This window comes from Gavia stellata, chromosome 12 (assembly GCF_030936135.1).
Source record: "Gavia stellata isolate bGavSte3 chromosome 12, bGavSte3.hap2, whole genome shotgun sequence".
Lineage (NCBI taxonomy): Eukaryota > Metazoa > Chordata > Aves > Gaviiformes > Gaviidae > Gavia > Gavia stellata.
In genome coordinates, this window is record NC_082605.1 from 4,990,748 (window position 1) to 5,017,326 (window position 26,579).

The 26,579-nt window shown below is 38.3% G+C and overlaps 1 protein-coding gene across 1 annotated transcript in view; it reads right to left on the bottom strand.

Moving 5' to 3' along the window:
- IARS1 (isoleucyl-tRNA synthetase 1) overlaps positions 1 to 26,579 on the bottom strand; it is a 105,534-nt gene that overhangs the window by 18,133 nt on the left and 60,822 nt on the right. Inside the window, exons 18-28 of the mRNA XM_059823571.1 lie at positions 26,136 to 26,219; positions 21,778 to 21,925; positions 18,752 to 18,872; positions 14,137 to 14,228; positions 13,690 to 13,767; positions 13,093 to 13,214; positions 9,894 to 9,996; positions 9,585 to 9,668; positions 1,870 to 2,044; positions 974 to 1,086; positions 592 to 687 (exon numbers count right to left, since the gene is read on the bottom strand). Of these exons, the coding sequence (XP_059679554.1) occupies positions 592 to 687; positions 974 to 1,086; positions 1,870 to 2,044; positions 9,585 to 9,668; positions 9,894 to 9,996; positions 13,093 to 13,214; positions 13,690 to 13,767; positions 14,137 to 14,228; positions 18,752 to 18,872; positions 21,778 to 21,925; positions 26,136 to 26,219 (1,216 nt within the window). The remainder of the gene's footprint in view (positions 1 to 591; positions 688 to 973; positions 1,087 to 1,869; positions 2,045 to 9,584; positions 9,669 to 9,893; positions 9,997 to 13,092; positions 13,215 to 13,689; positions 13,768 to 14,136; positions 14,229 to 18,751; positions 18,873 to 21,777; positions 21,926 to 26,135; positions 26,220 to 26,579) is intronic.

The window sequence follows — 26,579 nt, forward strand, 5'->3', positions numbered from 1 at the left end:
ATTAGAGAGAAGGAAGTGACATTGGTGCAAAGTGCTTTAACGCAAGTTCAGACAGCATCATTTGTATGTATGAAGAGAACAATTTAGAGCAGAATCATTAATGTAGGTATACAAAGCGGTGCCAGAAATGCCTCCTGCAGTTTGCTAAGACATAAATTTGTTTCTTTGAGCAGTCCTAGGCTCAGACGTCTCGGCTCTCACCCGCCCAGCTGACGGGACCGGAACTGAGACAGAACAGGACGTAACACTTGGCAGGAGGCAGGCGGGCCTGGGAGCTGCTTAACTGGGACTGAACCACTGCTCTGTGGCTGAAGACAGAAAACAAGAGGGGCTCAGTAGAATAAATCAGTTCATTCACTATGGAAGATGTATAGCAAAGCTCACTGTTCAACTCTAGCCACTTAGCAATAAGGAAATTCAAAATTAAAATAATTTTTTGTAATCATTTATGTCCAATCAGAAAGCTATATATTAGGAGTAAATGGTACAGGGCTTCATGTTTAATTACAAAGGTCAGTTTGTGCTGCACATTGCCCAAAGATTGCGTAAAAGTAAATTAAAATGTCTTGTTCCAAACCATTGCTTCCTAACCTTTTTGCGAAGTTTCTGGATGCGATTAATCACTTCCCGGGCAACTCCTTCATCCACCATGGACTGGTCTGGGGTAACATCTAGCAGAACTAAAACCTGAGGGGATGCACAGAAGACAGTCAAATAGGTAACAAACTTGAAACAAGCTAGTATTAACTCTCTCGGAATCTCAGGTGCATTTTTATGGAGCTCCTCACTTACAAAATACCTTGTTGAAGAGAGTACTTTAACATCTCCAAAATTCAGAAGATAGGCTCCTGGAATTTATTGAACTAACTGAACAACCAAAACCACCCCAGCTTTCACATCACCATTTTTGTATTACTTCTAGAGGAACTCTATCCTTAATTAAAAAAAAAAAAAAAAAACCACAATAAAATACCTGAGCATCAGAATGTGCCTCAAACTGGGCAGATCCTCCTGCAATCTGATCAAAGGTATACATGAGACGAAGGTCTTCCACATGGAGTTCGTGTCCTTCTACAACAATGGTGCCTGCAGAATTGGCAGATGAAGAATATCTCTTATAATCAGCACGGAAAAAAAAAAAATAATTCAAAAGCTTAAGACAAGTATCAATCTTCAAATACAGGAAATGCAATATATCTGCAATACATTTAAATGGCAGTTAAGCGCTAGTAAGAAACGCTGAACTATCCCACATTCGGATTTTTCATACTAGCACTTATACAGGCAGCAGAACTCACTCAAAAGCAGACACTTCAGCAACTGTTTGTCTACCATTCAAAAGGAATGGAATAAAACTTAAAAATAACGTGTATACTCAATCAAAAGTTACATTCAAGCAGTTAACTAAACAGACATAGCTGGGAACTTCACACCCACCAGTAAATCTGGAATTGAAGCAATGCTTTTAGAATATAAACTATTGCACGTACACTCGGTTCAAATTTGATTCAGTCTTACAGAACAGTTTACTCTCTACTTCATTTTGGCCTTACAATAGCACTGAAACAGGAGAACAGCGCAAGATTAGTATACACAGCCACTTCCAATCTACTGTCAGCAAAATAGTAAAAACAACATTTCTCCTATTCTCATTAACATAAAATTTAATAGGGATAACAACAGGGAAGTAGGCCTTAAGTTTCTCTAAGCCCACAGAAGGATACTTTTGCATCTGTTCCTGCAAATGCTTGATTAACATGCACAAATCAAGTGCAATTGCTTGATTTTTTTTCTGATGAGCCAAAGGATTTTGGATCTTCTTTTTCTGGTCAACATTGCCATCATTCAGTGGTTTGTGGCGCTACGTACCTGTCTCCTGGAATTCCTCCAGCTGCTCACTCTTCAGCTCTTTGATCGCCGCCATGACAAGCTTAAACGCACCCTTCAAACGCTTCCCAAGCACCATGTGATCGGGTTCTGCTCTCAGCCGGACTCCGTATTTATCTTTATTGGTAGATAGTGTCACTTGACGTACATTAAGCTCCTATATAAATACACCAAGAGAAAGAAATGAAGCTAAAGACCAGCCGCCTCTGACAACTGTGGAAAGAGGGGCCACAGTACTAGGGAAGTTGTTAAGTCTCAAGCTGCAAATTTTTGATATATGATTGTTTCAATGAACTAAGTAGTTTGCCAACACTGTAAGAGTAAATAAACCCAGCCAATACTGAAACTATCCTTCAGCAGAATATCCTATCCTCCTCTTCAGCCTTTAGGCAGACGCTTCCCTGTTATTAATAGATACCAATCAGCTCTCAACTCAAATCAGATCCCTATTCAAGGGATTTTTCACTTTACTGTTACAACTGCCTGAAAAGGTAAGACTATTACCTTTGTATGCAATGGCCTGGCAAAATTCAGGAAGAAAAATTTTACTAAAATACTCCTTTCAGTATACATCTAGCCAGAAAACTCAAATCGACAATTTTATGTTTGAAGTTGTATAAATGCTACTGCCTCATTTTGTCTCTTTCTTATCTGTTTATTCTAGGTCCTTACTGTAGAGAGGAACACCTGGCTCAGACGAACTTCAGTCTATGCTTTGCAGCACAAGAACTCTGAAGATCAGCGTGCAGGGGCAGCCAAAAGCTTATAAAACTTGCATGAACTTCAGGAGGGGCCCTAGACCAAGGATGTCATTTTGCCACTACAGAAACTTGGGCGTGCCCCTACTTTGTGAGTAATGCGTGCAGTTTTTGTCCTTGTGTCTGAAGGGGAATATAGTGGTGCTATAGAAGGTTTTAGAGAATAACTGGTTTAAGAGAACAGCGTTCCTACCGTGCGAGGAAAGATCAAGGCTGGAACTCTTTGGAGGGAAGAAAGGGAAGAGGGATATGATTGAAATTGAAAAAGTTATGAAGGAGGTGGGTGAGGAATGTGCAACTGTTACTCATCAAATCCCCAAACGACCCCTCAAGTAAGGGAGCATGCAGTGAAAATAGGAGATTAGTTTAGAGGAGATAAACAAGTAGTTAACCCTTGGAACTTAACGCCACCAGAGGAGGTAAGCAGGAGTGTACCAACAAGTTCAAAAAGGAATTAAGCTCGTAACAGGAGACGCATGAAAAGATCTTAAAGGGAACAGGCAGGCATGTGCCCTTGAGCATCTTTAATACAGTAACTGCAGATGGCTGACTATGACCGGAGCCTACTGCGAGAAGTGGCCAGATGCTTGTGCTTTCTCTAATGGACTCTGCCATTGCAGGAGACAGCACGATGTGCTAGATGAGCCACAAGTCTAAACCGCTAAAGCTTTTCTTACCTTCTTAATTACAAGTACTTTCCTTATCACATAAGGACATTAGAAACGACCATTAAACCACCCCCCCTTCGCTACACACCCTGACCATCATACAATGCCAGATTTGAAAATACACAGCAAACCTCGCCACTCTACACGTAATTCTGTCCAACAAACAAATGCTTTACACATGTTATTAATAACACCAAGAAATAATGTCCCAGTATACCTCCTGTAAATAAAAGCACCGTATCCGGGTGTTATTTTGTGCCTTCAAGAGAGTCTGGTTTTTCCCTACTTCGTAAAGCTAAGCAAGAAAAACACACAAGGCAGGACTTGATACCTAAATGCCCAGTTTTGCACAGTCTCACTCTCTCTATTCATGGTGTAATGCACCAGGCACAGATCTTGGAGAGTTTTAATTGCCAGCATGCGACTCTTCTACATGTACAAACCTGCACATTATCTGGAGCACATTTCACTGTAATTTGGCAGGTTTTGTCTGTCAGACTGCCCAATACTTGAAGCATGTTGTGTTGAAATCTCCACTAGAAGGTTGTTAAGAGTTCACATCAACATGATACAGATTCACCAAGCGCATTTGGCAAGCAAGCTACTCCAAATCATTTAGGGAGCAGAAGTAAATGGTAGCATCAGTATGACGGGACTAGCAAGTAGCCAAACATTTAGTCTGAGAAGTAATGCTTAAATACAACCTCTGAGCTACAGTCTAATTCCCTAGGAAGTCCTACTGACATGAGGAGCCAAGAATACAACTGAATCTAATTTCATTTAATACATCTTTTAGGAAATCTAATGAAAATTACGTACTTCAGAAATTCAGTTTTAATGGGGTGCTGTTGGAAATGAGCCCACAAGTGGTAACTGATGACCTCGTGGGGAAAAAGAAATTATAATCCAAAAAACAGCACAAATTTAATGATGACTTTGGGCCTGATTAGATAAATTACATACAAGCCAACTCCATCAGGACAAGTTTTCTGTACTAATTAGATTAGGAAACCATTCTTCTGTATACGTTATCAATTAAAAAACCAGAATGATTCTTCAAAAAAAAAAAAACAAAGGAAGTCTGTATCTTAGGTCTGTTTATATCTGCCTCAATATAGTGCTTTGACTTAAAATAGTTCTTAATTTTATCTTCCCAATAAATCAAAATTAGCTCCTCAACACATCTTTCAAGCCTCATACACACAAAAGGAGGCAACCAGTCCTTCCCATTGCCAGTAGGAAGACCTGTACATTCAGGCATTTGTATGTACACGGGCCTTTAGCTGGTGCCACGTCCCAGACGTGATCAGATTGAGTGGTAACCCAACTACGTCCAGTTCTCAGAATGGAGAAAGAGAAATGCCAGTGCTGTGCTTCAGCTGGGCTGGTCTTTCTAAGCGAACATCCGAAAAAGGAAAATAAATATTGATTATGTAATACTGCAAGAAACAAAATACTGAAGGACCACACACTGCCACAGTTAATGCACCAGTTAATTCAGCCCATTCATGGACTCAGTCTACTACCTTGCCGTAACACCGGTAATGCTATGAAATACTGCAGATCTCGGATTTCACGAAGAAGTCAGTTTTCTCTGGTTTATTATAGTCATACATAGGGGTGGGGGTTGAAGGGTATACAAAGGTTGGATGCAAACAAGATTCTGATTGTGCTTAGAATAAAATTTACTCAGATAAAACGGTTCACTGGAAGTAGTTAGGAAGAGAAGTCCTGAACTAGGCTTGTAAAAGGCCTCAAATGCTAATAAATAAAATGCAACTGCGTTCAGTTGCTAAAAGCCTTTGGGATTTATTTCATTTTGTGAGCTTGGCCATTTTTGCAGGAGAACTCTATATTCTGGACAGTTCTAATAGTAAAATCCATTTATTTAAATGATTTGCTATGTTCTGATGATGAGGGAGTAAGACTGCAGATTAAAGACTACAGCTACTTCTGAAAAAGTGATGAACGAAATTTTTGAAGAATTGACAAGCGTATTTTTCAAATTCTTTTGTCAGCAACTGCACGAAATCAAATGGTGTAATTTTTCTTACAGATTACCTCTGGCATCTGCAAATTTCCTAGAAACACACTTCTGGCAATAACTAAAGGTTCTAAAGCTCTGAATATGTAGGAGGTTGCTGAACAAAGCTGCAAATACAGCCCAAGTAATACTACTCAGTCTGCCTGTACTCATTTACCTCTTTAGCTCTGAACCATCCTAGTAAACAACTAGATTGATTGCTATGCAGTACAATAAAACACATACTAAGCTTCAGCATAAGCTTGTTGAATTTTAAGATACATAATAAAAATAGGACAATAGACAGTATTTTGTATTTGTGATTCCATAAAGGTATTTGAGCTTGTTGAAACTCATCTCCACATAAGACATGCCTTAACTTTGTTTGCAGTAGCAAATGAATATAAATTAAAACATACCTTTGTACAATACAATTATGTATTAATTTATCAAATTGTTAGGTTCCTTTGTTACCTTTTACTAGCTGTAGAAGTTGACAGAAAATTTTCTCAGCTATCTTTTTGGAAGTAATTTGAGTAAGCAAACCTCATCTCCCTTAAAATTGGATTCTGTAAAATCCACAAATCCAGTTTTCAGATCAAGAAAATGTGATAGACACTAGCCTAAATTTCACAAAGTTCTACTATTGAAAAGATTCAGGTATTGAAACGATTAATAGCAGCAATTCTGAAGTGAAGAATCATAACTGCCACGTCTAAGAAAAATAAGCTAACACAACAGAAAAGGCTTACAATCCCACTTGCAAATCAATTAAGATTTTTTAAATTAAAATTCCTTTAGTGCACAATTCTTAAGAATTTAAGTCTCATAGTAACTAAAAGCAAGAAACATACAACACTGATCTAGAAGTCTTGTGCACTGAGCCGTGACTCCCTCAGCCAGTGCTCTTAAGTTGCCCCCAGCAGAATTTTTAGAAGCCTTCCTTAGATGTATATTTAGACTTGGGGAAAGACAGTATCGCTGGAGTAACAGATAATTAGAAGTTTAAGAGGTCCTCTGCTGCTTCAGTCATCTCTCAAATTCCTTGACTGACATGGTTGCTCTCACCAAGACAAGCAAGGCGAGTTGATCTTGCTTGGGTAGATGCGCATTTTTTGTTCTCTTTGTCAAGGCAAAGCGGCTGATCTTGACAATGACAACTTGAACTAAAAAAGTTTCACCACATTTTGTGCACGTGACTAGATCTTCTATCTTATGATAAGGGCCATGCCATTTCTGGCCAAGGGAAAATATCCTTAGATACAATAACCACTGGCAGTACAGTAAGAGAAAAAGAACTTATCTCGCTTATCTTTGAAGGCCCATTTCACTGGCTTCAGAGAATGCAAAATGTTACACTTACGGAAGAAAAAAAAAAATCCATTAAATGTAAAGCATCATGACCTTACACTTCATGTACTCCCAGCATGCCTTAGTACAGCCACTGGAACTGACTCTGTCATGGACGTGTATAAACTGATCTGAAAAGTGACAGAGTCTGACAAATGAAAGATGACAGGAAGGCCAAAGGTCAATTATTAGTAGAAACACATTTTATTTAACAATCCAGAGGCCATTAAACAGAAACACCAACTAAAGACAGAGTGCTGAACCCACCAGTCCTGTATTATATCAGCTCAAAAAAAGTACAGAGGTCCTAAGGTGGTGCAACACGGTAAGAATTTCCTGAAGACATAAATGAGACAAAGCTCCTTTGCAGTGTCAGATTCAGAGCTTCAGTGCTGTGGATGGAGCTGAAGGAAAGGAACCACTCTGAACCACGGAGAATCTCTATATTTCCTACCCGATTGCTGTACTTGGACACATAGAAGCCGTACACTAATACCACAGGAGCTTGGGAAGTACGCTGGAGGTAAAATAGGACAAAGAATTAAGTTGTAACAGTAATCTGTTTTTAGCATATCCGCTACAAGCGCTTAAAATACAGGAAGAGGGCAGACTTCAGAGGATAATGGAAAGTACGCCCTATGGCTCACCTTTCCAGACGTGAAGGTATCACGGGAGGAAAGCGAAGGAAGTCTTTCATAAACTGTGCAGATGTACAACTACGTTGCTGTTCAGAAGTTTTTTTTTCTTCTGGTTTTTGCTCGTTTTAACAGAGATTGTTTCAAATGAGTAGATTTCAGAAGGCAAAACATGAGAAGGCTAAGCTTGCAGTTCATAGGCATTCAGAAACTGCATTAAGACTTCTACGTGAAATTTCTTGTAATAGTAAAGCAAGTCAATACTTTGGGTGTTTCTTAGTTTTTGTATTATGGTGTACTTAACTTCTCTAACAAGGACCTTGCATTGAGGCTGGCATCCCTTCCTCAGCAACCTTTTTATCATCTTGAATGGGGAAGATCATCTGAACAACTACCTAGGCGATTTTGTCTTGCAAGACCACTCCTTCAGTTCTCACCGAGAGAAAGGCTGGCGTGTATTCTGCCTCATTGAATTAAGAGCCACACACAAATACAAGATTGCATAAGGGAAGGATTCAAGTGAAAATCTAGACAGATTAATACACAGAAATTATTGTCATGAAGTAACCCCAATTTGTATTCAAGTCTAATGCATGCATTCTGCCCGATATCAACACCAAATCAGTTTCTTTAGAATTCTGCTGTCTTAGCAAAGAGCTGCTATTCAAAATGGAATTCTTTCCTCCCCAAAACACATACAGTTACAAAGATGAAGTCATAGCATATCTCCCCAGGCAACACAAAGATGAAGTCATAGCGTATCTCCCCAGGCAACACAAAGATGAAGTCATAGCGTATCTCCCCAGGCAACACAATGAAACATCAGGGTGAAAAGTGATCATCTATCCCAGCAAGAGACTACTGCAGCAAGAGGAAATTAAAACTGTTCAGAAAGAATAGCACTGCTTAACCAGTCTTCCTTCTTCCCTCACCGCCTTCCAGAGTGGTTCTGAAATGCCTCCAGTCTTACAGAGATACTGCTACCTCTAACTCCCTGTTCAGCAAAGCAATTATAAAGCCCCTAGGCTGCTAACACTGAGAAATTACACATAGCATAGCTCATGATATCAAATGTGTGAACACGCCAGATTTAAGTAGTAAGGACCACTGGTTTGCAAGATGTTTTGAATGCCCCAACACCTAGAAAAAAGTTCAAAGGTATACTGGCATAGTAGCTTTTTTTTTCCTCTTTTCTTTTTGAATCTAAACACCATGGCTCATCGAAATTCATCACTGTAGCTGAAACACTCTTCCTTCTCACTATTCCCTCTTGCTGTTTGATTTCTTTTGTACATCACAGATGCGAAAGATGATGCATATAAAGTCTATCTGTAATGAAATTTAATTGAACAAAGGACTAAAAAAAGTCCACTCTACAGTCTTTAAAGCAATCAAAAAGTAATAGGCTTTGTGCCTTCGCTACAACTTCTGAAATGCAGTACTGAAGTTTAAAAGATTTATCGATAGTATGAACATATAAATAAATGAAGGTTATTTATAAACAAACTCCTTTTTCACTTCACTTCTTAAAATGCTATGGATTTTTATATGACTGACTAAAAGCAGAAAGCGCAGCCAATTTCAGGAAGTTACGCTCAAAAAACCAAGAAGGGTTACTTTTCTTTTGAATGACGGGGCTTTTATCCAAACAAAGATTTAGAAGTAGGGCAGGCCGCATTTCTCTAATGGACACAAATTAAGAGAGTATTGCAATGGCATACAGGAGCAGATGAGTGTAAGAAATTGGATAGACTAACATCTTATTTCTTTGACATTTTATACCCTAAACAACATCCTGCAAAAATCTTGACTGGTCCCCTGTTCTCCCTTATGTGGAACTCCTTCTCTCCATCAACCCTTCCACTTACTGTCAAACTGAAGGGGATCACAAATTTTGCGGTCCATCTCTTTGACAGCATTTAGTGGAACATTATCTTATTTTCATTCCGAAAATGGTTTTTGCATTTCACTGATCAAGGAAAAACATTTCTAACAGCCTCTTAATCATTCATTAAGTCGTCCTATGTGGTCAGTTTGAGCGATTAAGTGTTTCTCAATACTGCAACTGACTGCCTAAGGATCATCACCCATTTACCTTCGTTTCTGTACACAGTACCCACTGATATCCCCTTTCATTACAATTCTCTTAAATTAGTTTTACCCAGTAAGATATTAATATCGTCAATAGGGAAGGTTAGGGTTTTGTTGATTAGGTAACTGATGCTTAACTGGATTGTGTATGTCATGTTCATGATGTTCTTACCTCAAGTATGTACTTCTCTAAAGATCTGACATTTTCCAGAGCCTCTGGATCCTGATGGATAACCACTACTTCTTTCAAAGGATACTGGGGAGAAGAAAAAAAAAAAAAACCAAAATCAACAGAAACTCTTGTCCTCCCAACTGAAAATAAAGAACTTCAGACATTATTATTTATCATTTCAAGTATTCCATTGTTGAACTCTGTTTGCTATTCCAAACTTAATTATTCCATTTCCCCACGCTTATCCCAAAGTTACAAAGCTATTGCATATTCCCAAGGTATCGATAAGAGGTGTTAGAGAGTTCTAACCTTTACTGGAATGGTTTTTCTGTCTCTGATTACTCGTCCAAGTTCAATAACAGACTGCAAACAAGAAACGGCACTTTCAATTTTTTTGTCGATGAGATCCTCCCTAGATTAAAAAGGAAACATTATATTGCTTCATTTTCATTGTATCTGTTTGAGCAGATTGAAAACATTTTACCCCCTTCTCTGAAATTTCCTACTAAAGACTCAATTATGCCCTGTTTGGGGCAATCTGAAAAGTGAACAAACATGTTTTTCTTCTCTCTTTGTGTAAAAGAAGATGAGGAAATAACTTGCTGAAAACAAAAAACAGAGCTATTTTTAAATCATCTTTTGTTAGCACCTCTCACAAGATGGAGATGGTGGGTTGAGTCATACTACCTATTCTATTAATACCCGATAAAAAAAGTACGATTTACATTAATAATATCATAAGATGATGCAAAAATATATTATAAATAGGATACTTATAGTGACAATGAAATACCTATAATGCAACCAACTCACTGGATCTCAATTTGTAATCTTTTCCAGGAATTCTAGATATTTTAGCTTGATGTTTTAGACAGTCTTGTCATCTTTCCTGGCTTCATCATTTTAACACTCTTCCATTTTGAGGCAAGGCAGGGTTGGTGGAATTTTTTTTTGCCTTTGAGTAAGCTGACATTAACATCTTGTTTCAAATGTACTAGCAGCCAACAGTTCTGAAAATGTGGTTTTCTTGATTTCTTGAGTAGCTGCATAAATTGAGCAGCTCCTTTAAAAACCACACAAGTGTCATATCAAGACCAGAGGTACTGGTTCAAAAGACAGTCGTGAATAAAATGAACGAAGTTGCTCACTGTAAGGTAAGTAGCAAAAGTACTGTGATGAAAACCATGCATCCACTAAGGATTGTCCAGAAAAACAGAACTGGTAAAGCAAAACTTACAACTGAAATATCCCCATCTTCTGCATTAGGGCTTTGATTAAGATGTTGCTACCTAGTTTGAAGCTTTTGTTCTTCCAAGAGCCAGTCTTTCAGGATGGTCCTCCAAAAACTTGGAAATGCGTAAATTGTGAGATAGAAGATTTTGCTCCCAGAAAGATTCATATAGTATAATGTGGCAGTATTTCAATATTACTTGCCATTACTTCACAACATTGTGGAGCCACAAAATGAGAATAGTCTTCACAGATTGCATGCACATCCACAAAATTTAATGCAACCAATCTGTTCAGACACTAAGCAACCAAGTAATACCTCAGTGGGGTTTGTAACACAGGTATTGAGTCAAGTTCAGCTGTGAAAGTGGCCAAGTCCCTTGGCTTTACCTGTACATACTCAACGTATTGTTAAAGTAGCATTTTCTGTAACTGCATCAAAAATTGTCTCTTATTATTAACTGAAAATATTGTCCTTACGCAGTCATCGGAAAAACATTAAAAAATGCAATGATGTGCTTAGCAACTCAAGGTGAAACTCTAAAACTTCAACAATAATTTAGTTCTGAAAACATGTCTTTTTATCTGACAAAGGGAACAATCGATACATAGGGGATCCAGTAGATTACACAAAACTAGTAGCAGACAAAAATCCAGAGTCCAAGACAAAGAGGAAAGCCATATGTGCTGGTTTTGGCACTTAAACCACGACACCGTGGAAGCCACTCGAATACGTCATATGTTTGCATGATGCAGCAGCAAGTCAGTTAGCGCTAACAGGAATAAAAAGTGACTAAGCCACTTTTAAAAGCTCATGCTAAGCCCATGCCTGAACCGAGTCCCTGCAAATAGCTCACTACCCTTTCGTTACTCCATTCTACAGGAGCTCAAAACCATTTCTGATAGCTCACTGATGAGTTTTGCATTCTTTGATTACATATTCTTTACAGCACTTTCCCAGAGAACAGAAAATCAGCACCATCATTATGTCAATCTCGAACCTCCTTGCTGCAGTAACTCTCACTATTAAAGCCATCAGAAAGAAGATACACCTTCCTCAAAGGATATAGTATCCATAAAAGAAACACCATTACTAAGTGGTTTAAATTTTTAAACTGCACATAAAGTATCAAGGTCAGCTGCCTTGTCCTTGAGGGTTTTCAAACTAAGCTGCAAAGCAAAAGGGAAGTTTGCTTCTCTTACATTCAGTGACTAACAGCAGACTGCCACGCGGGCACTGACTTAATCCACTAACGCAGCACCAAGGCACTAACGAGCAACTGGTTACTGTAATACTAGTGTCTCCCTCGGCTCAATTTAAAAAAACAAACAACACCCAAACCAAAATAACTTCAGCTGTCAAGTTCTACCTGGGTTGAGTTGATAGTATGGATAACCCAGAGCGTATGTCCAGTACAACCATCATGGACCCAAACCTTTTTGGGACACACTGGCACTTGTAAGAAAAACCTCACCCATCAGCATCCAAAAGAAACGATCCGTCTGGAAAGCTCTCTCCCCTATGATGTATCCTCTTACAAGGAAGTGGCAACCTCTGGACAAAGGTCTAAATTCTTGATCTGAAGCCAAAAGAACTCACTCTGCTGGCTCCAGATGTGGTCCACACAAAACAATAATTCTAATCCACATGGGATCTGGCATCAGCATTCACTAAGGAAGGCCTAGAGGTGGGGGATGCACACGTTCTTGCAAACTTAGGGCCCACAAGAAAGTTTTTTAATCCTTTTGGGCCCTTCATAGGTAGGCATTATAGTTTCCAGTCAGCACACATTTTGAAGAGGAAAAAGGACATTCCTTGCCCACCATATGAGTTGGGAACGTGCATTCCTCCTAATTGTTCTCCTTCCTATCTACAATCCTTTAACCTAGCACAAGCCTCCTGCCTAAATGTGGAGGGAAAAGAAAATTCCCAGCTAACATTGAGAGTGGGGTGTGAAGTGTACTGCTGGTGAAATGTTCTCCTACAGCAAAGAGGCTAACATTAATCAGAGCTTAATCAAAACTTAAACATTTTTTGCTCATAGAAAAGAATGTGTTAACTGTCATCATAAAATTCTTCCTGAGGCAAAGGAATATTCACATTATTAAAGCAGCTTGTTTTCTTGTTATGCAAAACAGTTTTAAACACAAGTAAGTGAAGGAGCACTGTTCTGTGAAAAGCAAAAAAAAACCACCAACCACCAAAAAACCCAAAAATCCAACCACCAACCAAAACAAAACCAAAACCCCATTTTGCCACATAACAGCTGTCTCTTACCTCACTTGGGGAAGCATGAGGTAGTGGATGCTTTCAGTATTCTTTTCCTGAACCGAGGCCGGATCAATAAGTGTCTTCAGATTCTGGTACATCAGCTCAGTGATAAATGGAGTATATGGTGCCTGTAATGTTGCATTCAATCATAATCTTTTCTTTATTGTTTGTACATTATGAATCAGTAATACTTATGAATTGCGTAAGGACAGTTCAGCAAAAACAATGCTTACACAGTGTCTTCAGTGCAGAACTGTGATGTTATTCAAAATGCAGACTGAAGTAAGTGTTGAAATTGCTACTACTCATGCACCTCCTTCCTGATATTTACATGTTACTTTTGGGCACCAGATAAGAAATCATAATGTCTCCTTATCAGTCAGGTGAAATTTGCCTTCTTTATAGTACCACGGGACAGATAAGCAAATAAAAGGAGGTGGAAGATGAACTGTGCTACACAAATCAGTAGCAATGGTTTTTCTCCCCACGTGTTCAGTCTCTGTACCCCTAGTTTCTATGGTCAACTTAGACATAGAGATGCATGCTTTTAGATTAACTACATTAAAAACGTCAAATAGTTATAGTGGGCTGTAATTCCCTTACCATGAGTCTGCACATGGCGAACAAAACACTAAACAAGGTTTCCAAGGCCATAACACAGTCTTCAGTCCCATTCTCGCCCTATTTGAAGAATTCACCAAGAAAAAAAGGACAACTATAATTTTAGGATCAGTAAGTGCAGTTCAATAAACTTTAAAAGTTTCCTATATTAATGCAATAAACTGCTTTTCCAAACCGTATTCATTTTGCTCAATCCCATCCACCAAGTAAAACAGAATTACTGGGCATTTTGTTTGGTTGGTTTTCCTCATTAAGCAAAGAGGAGGAAAGAAAATGTTAATTTCTCATTCCTTCTACCAGGTACAAACTGATATAATTTAAAAAGCAGCATAAAGACTTTGTGTAACACCATGAAGCTGCTATACATTAAATTAAAATAGACTACTAGGAGTTCGTTTACAGTATAAGATTGCAGAAGTAGATACCTACCTTTAGTCTTCTGCGATTCATTCTAACATACCAGTTGGTCAGAATATCAACAAATTTCACTAATCGAGGGACTACAGTGTACAGCCTGTAAGCTAGAAGAAAAAATGTTTACTGTAGTTAGTATTTGTATTTGCCCTCTGCATCAAGCTCCTCACTTAAAGAAACACATTATCATTTGTAGCTCTGGTGTTAAATATAAAACTTGAGCAGAAGCACATATATTAGTAAGATCAAAAAAGTGATTAGACATACTATTACGTTAAAACCATGTTTTGAAATTGCACATGTCATCAGTTCTCATGCTTCAAGACAAACACATCTACCACCAAATTGCTTCCCTAATCCTACACAAACACGCATTATGGAAGCCTTATGCTTTTATCTGACTCGTAAAGAGGATAGTGGATAAGAGACTATTAATCGCAAAGGATTTGGCAAATCCTAGATTTGCACATGCTGTAAATACGGCCAAGTCACTAGAAGTTTACCAGAAATTACTGTAGAATCATACAATAAAATTTGATTAATTACTGCCAGTATTTTATTTTTTGTTCGCCAGATTTAAAATGAGACACCTACTTCAATCAATTCTCCCCAGATTAATTGCAATTTTTTGAATTATTTTTTAAGTAACACAGTAGGCTAAAAGAATGTAAAGCAACAGCAAGCCTGACGAGGTAAGAAGATAAACATAGCTGTATTTTCAAGTTCTGTGTAACTTAAAAGCATGGAGGACTGCCAGCATGAAGAAGGTCATCACAAGCATCACTATGCAACTGGGAAAACAAATTTCAGTTGTTCATGAGAGAACTGGGGGGTGGGGATGGACCTTAAATAGGACTCCGTTTTCTAAGGAAAAACTTTTATATAACTTCTCTAAAAGCAGAGAGCTTTTTGGTCTCTATTCTGAATCAGTTTCATTAATCAAGCAGCTACTGAATAAAATGGATCTTTGCTTTAAAAGCTCCACCACACTTTCCATTGCCTTTTCTAAAGTAGAAGTGTTTTTAAAGGCAGAGTACTGGTATTTAAAAACCTAAAAAGGAAATGCTCAGAAGATTCATGCCATGGTGGGGAAGACATTATTTATGCGGGAATTTGTATTCCTAAAAAATTCCCAGCTCTCTTCTAGCTATGTGTTATCTAGTTAGGAGACTGGTTAAAAACAAAAAACCTCAAAAACCCCACCCTTCAGAGACAGTGTATCGTTAACAAGAGATTCAAGTTAGCCTGGAAAGACGCATTTCTCCCCTCAATAGCTGTAATCCCAGTTCATAAACCAAATAGTGCAATCTTACTTTTTCATGACTCAAGAAAAAGGCATGCGTGTACATGGAAACATATGCATGCACACACGCAGACACACACGCTTCTTTCCATTTCAGTCATCAGGAGAAAAGCTGTTTTGCAAAATAACTTTTCGTATTGGGCACTTAAGTAGGGAAAAAAGGCATAATCAGGCTTACTGGTTTTAAACACAGAATTTTAACCCGCCCTCAAAACACCAAGGATTGTTCGCCCTATTACTTTCCATAGTATCTTCCCAATAACTTACTATTTGCCCTATTTATCAAAGGGCCCAAATCTCAGAAGTTTCCACCATAAAAGATGAGGTTTGGTGGAGAACGTATATTACTATTCAATAGCTAATAATTCATTTGGATAAGCATGTTATTATTGCAGTGCAGCTAAGCTAGCACACCAGCTGCTGCTGAAGAGGTTACTCTTCTACCTAACTTGCTCTACAGAGGGTACCCATCTACCTAACTCGCAGCACTTCCGAAGACAGCACGTCTACGGCTCCAGTTCTGGGCACCTATTAAACCAGAGATAACGCGCAACGGCAAAAACCCTCTTAGAAGCACATGTGTATGGTTTCAACACATTTAACTTTTGCCGATTTTCCATGAACAATTGAAATGACCCTGCTTTCCGATACGTGTTGTCTCCTTTTCCCCAGTTGCATACATTCTAGGAAGTCAAAAGCTCTCCCCAAGGCAGGAGCAGCAGAGGGTTGTTATACCTTTCTGAAGTTTTTCCAGGCTCTCTAAAGCATCCCCAAGTTGGAACGTGCACAGGTATGTTCCTCTTCCCACCCTCAGTCTATTCAAGTGAGGTCAATACTAAACTGACAGGGACTCCATTGAGGCTGAAACACTGCTGGCTATTCAAGCTACTAGTAGAAACTGGGGCAGAATTAACATAATTTTTACTTAATGGAAACATTTTTCTAGAGGCAGGGGATCGGTGTAAAATCTAGCTCCACCATAAAAATACACTTGATTAAATGGAAGAAGCTAAGCTCAGCTGCAGCATTTTTCCAGTTAGTGCTGTCTCCCTGCCATTTAGAGTTTCAAGCCTCTATGTTCTTACGATCACACACACAGTTGCAGGAGCAGCACATTACAGTGCAGACTGCGCCATTTCTTTGACAGATAGTGCCCAAATATCACCTCAGCACCACTGCCTCAGCTAGGTTTTAGATACGGCAGAGAACAATTTATTTTATTTTTCTTTTTAAACACATCTTGCACTTAACAGACTTGGTGAACGCAATCATTTATTTTTGCTCACATCATGTCACATCTACAACAGCTTCTGCATTTGTTTGGGGGTTTTTTAATTATTACTATTATTTTTAAAATCTTGGGTTCTAAAATGAAGCCTTGTGTAGCATATTTATCTCCTTTACCTGGCATTTAAGGTTATCAGTCACCATTATAATCCTCCCTTGCCTCTTCCCAACATTTTTCCTACTTCAAGTCATATGAAGTAGAACATCTTTAAAAAAAAAATTCCCAAACTAGTTTTTTAAAAAAATTGGCACAAGAGTATCATGTTGCAGTACACAAATTTACTGCATCTCATTAATATGTCTGACTGAATTTAGAGTTCATGCAAAAAAAAATTGAAAAGTCATGTTTATTAATCACTTCCAAATGAGATGTGTCACTCATTTGATGAGCACATCATGTTATCTTCATCTAACACAAGACAACAGCATTTAGTACCAACACTACAGTCTTGAAAGTCTTTACATTGTAATTTTCCAACAGGAATTTTCTTCTCCTGCTGGAACCATCTTCTTGCTTTGTAAAAATGTCAGCTGACACATCCCTTTTTATTAGCTTCATCTTCCTCTTAGGAATCCAGAGCAGAGAATTCAAGTTTCTACCCCCATGCTCATCTTCGTGCAAATACTATTTCTATTTAAACCATGCACTACTCCAGGATCCCAGGTACACATTCACAATGAACTCTCCACTGTCCCTCCAAGTATTTTCCTCTTTACATGCAGCATGTAAGCTTGCATAGGCTCTGCATATTTGTTTAGCAACACATGAAACTCAACACACACCACCATCAAATTTCAAGGACAAAGCTTCTAGGAAGAAGCCACATTTTCGTCAACAACCAACAGCTTTTATCCTATTCCTGATTTTGGTAGCTTGAGGATTACTTCTTCCTTTAATGAAATGTTCTTAGATGACCTCACCTGAATTTGGTTATGACCAAAACAACCTGCTTTATCTACTGTAGCAAGATAAACTCATCTTACTGGTCTTGGTCAGAGTGAACATCATGCCAGTCTAAGAGGGGGGAATACAAGAGATGACTGAAGCAGAGGAGGACTGTCCTGTGTCCTCATAAACTCAGATCTGGCATTTAGCTGTTTCCTCATTATCTATTATCCCACTAATACCTTCCTTCCCCAAGCCCAAGCACACCTGCAGAAGGGTTCTAAAAATTCTTTCAAGAGCAACTTAAGATCAAGGGCATGGGGGGGGGGGGGTGTCTGTTTATTCATAAACAGGAACTACAATGGCAAAAGCCACCTTCTTTCCAATATCTAGGTTTCTAGTGCCCTCAAAGGCACCAAAACCTCTTCAAATTCCATCATGACTTTATCTGCAAGTTTGTAAGCTTACTGGATCAGACCAACTACTTCAGAGGGCTCTTGCAGCACCTTCTCTGCAATTAATATTGCCTTAACATAATGTGAGCATTGAGAGGTATGGGATGATGAAGACTACAACACGCAGGAAGAAAAACCAGGAGAGTATCTTCTTACAGCTATGCAATAGCCTAATGCTGTTCCGTCCTGCTGCACCCACTCGCAATATGATTACAAAAAAACCCTCTCCATGGAACTATGCAGGGGAAAATTTATTCCCCATGCTCATCTACCTCTCAAAATTATTTTTTTTAGCTGAATTGAGCACTGCCCATTTTATCCTTTTTTTACAGCTTCCCCAAATTCTACATGGCTTCCTTTTCACTGCTGCTTTTCAATTACTATTATGTAATATTATTAATTGCTCCAAGCACTGCAGAAGATGTTGTTACAGCAACAAGCTACATCACTGAGCTCATAGCATTAGCCGTGACAAAAAAGCCTCATCGTTTTTTGAAATCTCATGAACAAGCATGGCAAAATCTGTATTAACACCCAGGAAAGCAGCATTCCATGTATTACTGTAGCAGGTTAAAGATTTCCTTCCTTTTATCCGAACTGTAAGTCTCGTGGGGAGTCTGGAAATCTCTGGATGAAATGGTTAGTTCTCTAATCAAATATTAAACAGCCGTACACACACCCGACCAAACATGTGCATACCTGCCATTTCAGCTTTGAAGAACTGAATGAGTGATTGGGTGAAGGAAAGAATCCATTTATCCATGATGTTATTGCTCTCCTTAACTGTGTTCTCATTGTAAAGGAATTCTCTTCCCTCATCCTATCATCAACATAAAAACACAAAACACATTTTCAAGTCATAAGGGTATATATTCAAATCTCTGTATCAAGCCACCTGTCAGCCACTAATATTTTGTCACCTTCACTGTGTTACACTGGTTTCCTAAGAGAGAACATTCAATTCCAGAAACATGTCTCAGAGAAATAGCTAAGGAAAACCTGACTCCCACTGCTGCTGTTTCACCACACCATACCTTCAACTACAAAGGAGGCCAGTTATTTGGATCTGTTCAACCAGATAAAAAGTAGTACAGCACACAACGGTATGCAGCCCTTCTTTCCCTGTTTGCAGCGTAAGTCATAGCTTCCAGACACAGGGTTGGACTCTTGAATTTACATTACTCCATCTAGGAGGATCTGAAGCATTTACAAGAAATGTACTCTGAAGATTAATTCTATTTGGGTAAAGGGCATACAGACAACTTTTAAGAGCATGTCACAATTTCAACAGATTAAAACATAGAAGAACATAAGAACCTGAAAAAAACAGGTGGAATTTTTAGGCATCCAACATGCCTATAGTACATTTTGTTGCTTTCCAGAACACTGATGTTTGCACCCATCTGAGAAATTTAACAGTCTGCTGATTCTGTAGGGCATTGCAAGCAAGACCACAAGTAAGCATGCTTGTCGGTGCCTACGGTCTCACTCTTTGCCATGTGAACCTTCTCATGACTGGTTGAGCACAAGGGGGTTGGTTTTGGTTGGGTTTTTTTTCAGATTTACAAACAGTATTTAACATTTGGTTTTAAGAGTCTTTGGACTTTCCCGTCCCTCAGAGTCCAGGTGAAAAAATCTGTTTTCATTATTTGACCTGGTAATTACGCATCCGCTTTCACAGTATAAAGGAAAAGATTCTTAGGAAAGAAATGCATTTACACACCCAGAAGTGCAGCAATCCCAGTGTGAGGTCAGCAATTATTTAACCAACTACAATTACTGTGGTAATTACAGTAAGCATAAAATTATTATTAGACTTAATCCAGGACACTGGGATTGTAGTTTCTCTCTTCCAGGAGGCAGAATACAATGAAAAAGTTGTTTAAGCCTGTGCATGAAATCCAATTTAAGCACTATCACCTCCAATAGCACATTCTTTTGCCTAATATGGTGCAGAGGAATGGTTTCACTCTATTTAGAAAGAAAAATTACATCTGCTGAATTACCAAAACTATCTGCTTAAGCACCTGGATTTTCCACTGGGGTCTGCCATCCCCAATTTGGCTGATCTTGTAAGATTTAAACGGGATCACAGCAAAAAGCTGCAAAGCACACATTAGATAATTCAAAGGTCAAACAAGAAAAACTAAGTATATTTTTGGGGCAATGCGTAAGTTTGTCCGATGAGTGCTGTCTAGGGATCCTAAGAAAAGATTTGTTAAATATTAGGATCTGAAGTTACCAGACTTGCTTCCCAAAAGGGGTTGTTAAAAAAATACAACCATTTATTTAGATCATCTATTTACTGTACTATTTATTGAAGTTAGCTGCCTTTATTGCTTCAAATGACAGCTCTCCACAGTGGTTAGGCTGCTACTGTAATTTCAAGTGGAGTACAAGGTTGGAACTTTTTTGCTTAGTTCCCACTCTCCCATAAAAGTCTGCACTAACAAGTGGTAACCTTCTATCATTAATCTCAGCTGAAAGATTAAAATTGCTTTCAACAGAAACTATACAATAGACACATAAAAACTTCAATTTAAATGAAGAACTACTTTAAGAAAGAAATTTTCATCTTGCTTTCATTCTGAAAGTGTAGAAATTCATGTCACTCATCCAGAATTTTTTAGTAGACTTCAAATGTAGTCTCCAAGTCTAAAGCATTATTGGTTTTATGATGATGTACCTTTCTTTCCATTCCATTTCTTCATTTTTTTTTTAAGCTGTATTTAAATTTAACTTTAAAAAAAATTAACTGTCATGTTACAGAAGGCAATCTTATTGCTGTGGCTAATGTATTCAGTACTGAGTATTCCCAAGTTAAACATTTCTATGCAGATTCATAATTAAAGTTACAGTAAATGAGTTAGCTCAAGAAATTGTCACAGCAGCTGCTACTGAAAGTAACTTCCTTTTCATTACTTATTTGCAGTTCTATTTGTGTTAAATCTGTATGCTATGAAGCCACGTTCTCAGTACAGAGAAACTTCGAGTCCAGATGCCATCCTCCAACGGCATCCTTCCTGTGATGTAGCCATGCCTGGCTACATGACGTGGGGTAACAGCAAAGAATGAGCAGCAGCAGCACTCAGGGCAGTACTGGTGACACTTACTGCCTCTAAGCTACTACACAAACACTGATAAGACAATTACTAGAAAACCAACACAGCTTAGTATGGACATTTCAGAAGGATTCCCTCAAGCACAGGCGGTACCTGGCTTTTAACTGGTGTTCCCAGCAAGGTGACTAGCAGCAGGTAGTTGTTTACTACATATTAACCCCACAGACTCAAAGTCCCCATCTTGTTCTCTAATTTCAAGAGTATGAATGCAATAGCATCACATTTATCTCAAACAGAAGGGAATCAAGAGCACCCTAATCTGAGAAGGGATAACTTATGTTTTGACAGTCCCCTCCCTTCCACTCCTCCTTTCTATAGAATAATAAGCTTGGTCAAGAAAAGAAAGATGCAGGGTGATTATAGCTTTATAAAACAGGGTACAAACAGCAAATAACATAGAAATTAACAGCAAGTCCATACAACCTGATGTAACTTTGAAGTCAGCCTTGCTTTGAACAAGGAGGTAAAGATCAGATGACCTCCAGAGTCAGAGTCCAGAGCTCCCTTCCAAACTAAATTTCTCTACGATGCTAATTCACTCTAACAGTGGAAAAAGCACAAAGCCCCTTCCACTTTGCTTTTCCACGCTCGAGAGATTGGTACCTTATGTTGCAGGATCTGAACATTCTGAACAAGAAAGCGATATGCATTGTACCAGGGCAGGAAGACATCCTTCAGTATATCTCTCACTCCTTCCTCCTTAAACCTCAGATTTTCTGCTCTTACCACAGGAGAATTGATCAAGTATAACCTGCAAAATAAGAACACAATACTTAAAAGCTTAAAACTGCATATAGTGATAGAAATGCACTTAAACATACAGTAAACCCTAGAGAGCCACATAGCCAGGGAAAGATACCCAGGGGAGCAGTTTCACACTAAGAACTCTAAGGAAGACAGTATTGTAAGCATGTAACATATTGAACATATGACAATTTACTTCCTAGTGCTACAGGATTATTTTTATGATACTGCATATGGATTTTGAATTGGAATTTCTATTTTCTTTTTTACTCTAGAAGTTGCTTGAAGTGATAACACATGGTCAGATGCTATCACAGTACAAAACAAGCAGGGGATGCACGGCATCAGTGTTCATCTTTAAAACGGCACCTATTGTTTCAGTAATATTTTGAATTCCTTAACAAGGACACGGTACCTTTCTACTCAATCTAGTTAATCTCCTCAGTTATAAAAAGCTTTGGGCCCATTGCAAACACAGGACTAAGGAGCAAGGCAAAACAGGCAAATCACAGTAAAAGAGCAACAATTAACGTCTTGAAGAAAAACAACCCCAAGAGAGGACAAAGGATGTACCTCCTACCAATACAAATGTGCCCAACCTCCAGAAACAGCCCTGGAAAGAGCAGAGGATTCAGGTGATGCTGACTACTTACACCAGAAGCAGACACTCACAGAATCGTGCCCACCTCAGCCAAGGGGGTTCTAAGTCTAGGGGGATCCTCCTCGGGTCAGTCTCTCTCAAGCTAACAGTTCCTCATTTCAGACAGACAGACATGGCCCCCAGCTTTCTTGCTGGCTGTCAGTTGGCAAAAACCCATCTTTATACTTTATCCCACCTAGTTCCCTAAACAAATATTCTGTCTACGGAGAAGACAGAAACTCTTATCTATCAAGTTAACTCAAAAAGAAACCGGTCTTACTCAGATATCAAAAAAACTTGAATACAAACTTGATTTAGATACACTTCATTTAATTTTCCAAATATGAAAAGCAAACCAATCATTTTTATTTTAAAGAATGTGGCATTTCTCAGTAGAAATTTCTTAACTCCTTTTCTCGTATTTTATCAACTTTTAAAATCATGATTCGAAACTAATATATCTTTACAGGCACTTCCTTTAGGAGGCTTTAAAACCTTAATGGGGTTTGACACAGCACATTCAAGAATACCAGACCATAAATTCTTCAGGAGAGGGCTTCTTGCATAAAAATGAATACATAAAAATAGAGCTGCCAGAGTAAACAGACAGTAATGCAGCACAGAAACAGGCATGCATTGGCTTGTCAGGCATTGGAACAGGCTGCCCCGGGAAGTGGTTGAGTCACCTTCCCTGGAGGTATTTAGAAGACATGCAGACGGGGCGCTTAGGGACAGGGTTTGGTGGTGGGCTTGGCAGGGTTAGGTTAATGGTTGGACTCGATGATCTGAAAGGTCCTTTTCAACCTAAATGATTCTATGAGTTTCAGTACTGTATTGGAAAAAAGATTTTTAAACATGATATCTAAATTCAAATTATAAATTTACAAAAGTACAGAACAATTAAGCACGATAATGAACTAGTAAGTCCTTAAATAAAACTAGAATTTAAGTATATATTAAAACCAAACCTCTCATCACAATTACTTATGTGCTTATTACTCATTATTTATTTCAGAAGTCAAACATAACTTTGCTCCGAATAGGAGAGCTAGTTTGGCCCTAGGGTACACTGGGATACTCCAGGCCTTTTACCAGTTTGGGACTTAACCTAGAACAATGACCACTTCAGATTGCCTCCGCTGCTCTCCTCCTGAGGAGGCAGCAATGCAAACTAATCAGAACTATGAAGGATCTGCTAAATGACTCCTTTGCACCCACCTCAGCAGCACTTGCTGCAGAATCTATCAGAAGGCTTCTTAAAATAGCTCTTAGCATGAGAAATTAAAGAAAATGTAGCCCTAAGGCTACAGTTTTGATCTTGTTTGTGGTTGTGTTTGGTTTTTTTTTTTCCACATAGCAGCCCTACACTGCCTTACAGTAGGTAAATGTTAAAAGAATACTTATTTCCTGGATTATTGCAATGCAAAGATACTTACATGGAAAGAGAAAATAAGGCAGCCAATAAAGGAAAAGTTCTATCAATTTATTTACACCTAGTGACATTACCCATTGGGCAGAAAATAAAACCTTCCTCAAATCAAGCCAGTATTACCACGTTTTCTAACAATGTACGAGAAACAATAAAGTAACCTCCTTTTCATCTGTCTAAACTAGTAGTCTGTGGCATTATGTTATTTCTTCTGCATTTTAAGAACAGATTGAGAGGATAATGTAACACATCACTTGTAACAGCAATACTTACCTCAGGATACATGAAAGCAAAAGGCTTGTAAATACTATGATCAGCAAATTCTCTTTCTGACATACTTTGACAGCTATCCCACCCAAGTCATAGGTCTTCAGAATATCAAAGTATAACTGTTTTTGACAATTCTTAGAGATTTTACACAGGATTCAAGTTTCAGGAAGTCTGAAGTTGGGTTGTTAAATTTACTGTGCTGTTATTTCTTCTGTTTGCCCTTTCCATTCAATTCCATATTCATTTAAAGAACTTACATCTGTATTTTCTGCTGATCTATTTATCAAGCTACTGCTGAGAATACTTCAAAGCTGTAGTTAAAAAAAAAAAAATATACACACATATATGTACTGCAAAAGCTAAAGTAACTCTGCAGGGAAACAGTGCCAAGGAATAAAAACCCTCAGTTGTAGCTTTTTCTATAAACAGAACACATCAGGCACTTCAGTGAATAAGCAGAGACAACTGAATCGCAGAGCTCCTTCCATAAATGAACCTAGTCTGCAATGCTTTTTACTCTCTATGTGGGTGTATGTATAAATAAATGTGACATTAAAGAATGAGTACACAGGCAGAAAAATGAATTAGCTTTTTAGAAATCAAAAAACCATGAATAATGGAAGTGTAACTTCTGGTGTTTGAGATTTTTTGTTTAGTTTTATAAAAAAGGCAGATTTTTTCCAACGGAAACATCACCTACGATTTAAAAATCTCCTATATAAGTAACTCTAACCCTTTTCACTCATATTGTTCCAGCTACCAATTCACTGATGTTCTGCTAATACACCTTGATTATTTCTAAAGAACAATCTTGATGAAATCTAAGAAATCCCCCCAACTCTCCATTGTAAACATATACGAGAAGATAATTTACTAGGTCTTTTAAATGCTAAAGCTTGAAACAATAAGGAACTTCACATCTTTTTTTAAACTACCTAGAACAACCATCTTAGATAAACAAAAACCAACAACACACTAATCTTTCAGTCAGCCCAATCATTACCATGTACAGTTGTAACACACAATTCAACATGTGTGATAGTTTAATGTTTTCTTTTATATATATATCTCGCAAGAATTACAGGGCTCTTGAGAAATGCTTAAGTAGTGTACTCCCGCAGTTATTAAAATGTCTTTATTGTACCTTTACCTCCAGGTACCACTTCATGCACGTAGTTAGTGCACCTAGCCAAAGTGCCAGGTGACTGCATAATTACATTTATATGTTAGTATAATTTTAATGAAACACTTGAACTGTGTTTAATCTCTGTTTGACCAGGACAATTTATATATCTACACATTAGGCTGCTCCATTTCTGCTTTTCTGGTTTCACTACTATTAGGTACATACTGTATACTTACATCAACAAAAAAGAAACGCTTTCTCTTTAGAAAATTTATAGTATAAGCAGCAAACAAACATTTCTGTGCAGTATACAACAATCCTTCCCTAAAGTAACGATTTAACAGTAAACTAATAGTATTGTTCTCAAAGTTTTTATTCAAATTTTCACTGGGTCAACTCAAGACCATTAGCTGCAATAGCAGAGAGCGCTGGCTTGAGTGGAAGCATTCTTTACAAACTGGACACACACTTTCTGACAGAAGGCCTCCAGTCAGCACGTCAGCTTTGGTTGTTACCAGCCTTGAGGGAGATAAGACAAGGGTATAGAAAGTCCAGGGACTGTAACTATTGCCAGTTCTTTTGAGTCATCCACTCTTCCAGCTATTTGGCTGCCATAGTGGTCTAGAAGTTTCTAAAATTAACTTCCTTCCTACTGCGAATTGTCAAAAACCCATAAGCAGCCCTCCTGGTACATGTCTGCTATGAACAGAAAGCTAATATATCAGATTGTGCATTAATTAAAGAAATCCTACCTTAGTGCATCAGCTCCGTAGCTATTTACAATACTCATTGGATCAGGATAATTCTTCTTCCTTTTGCTCATTTTTTGGCCATCACTAGAAAATATCAGAATGTAGGCATAAACTCCCAGAATTCTTGTAATACATGGATAAGGAAAAAAGGCCCTTCAAATCCAGATGAATTTTTCTGTCCTATTATGTTCTTGGTAGCACAGACATAATTATACATTAGCACATCATTTCAGTATGACTGTTGAACCCATGAGAGCAACTAAAAAATAACCACAACCCAAGAGGCTCCCAAATTACAAATTTAAGTAGGAAATCTGCCTTTCCTACCAAAGCTGAGGGAAGACGCACTTGTTTTGAATCAATCCCTCCAGCCCACTGGCAAAGCTCTACTTGAAAATAAAGGGAAGCAAATATAATTCTTTAAAAACTCTGCATAACAGGTAT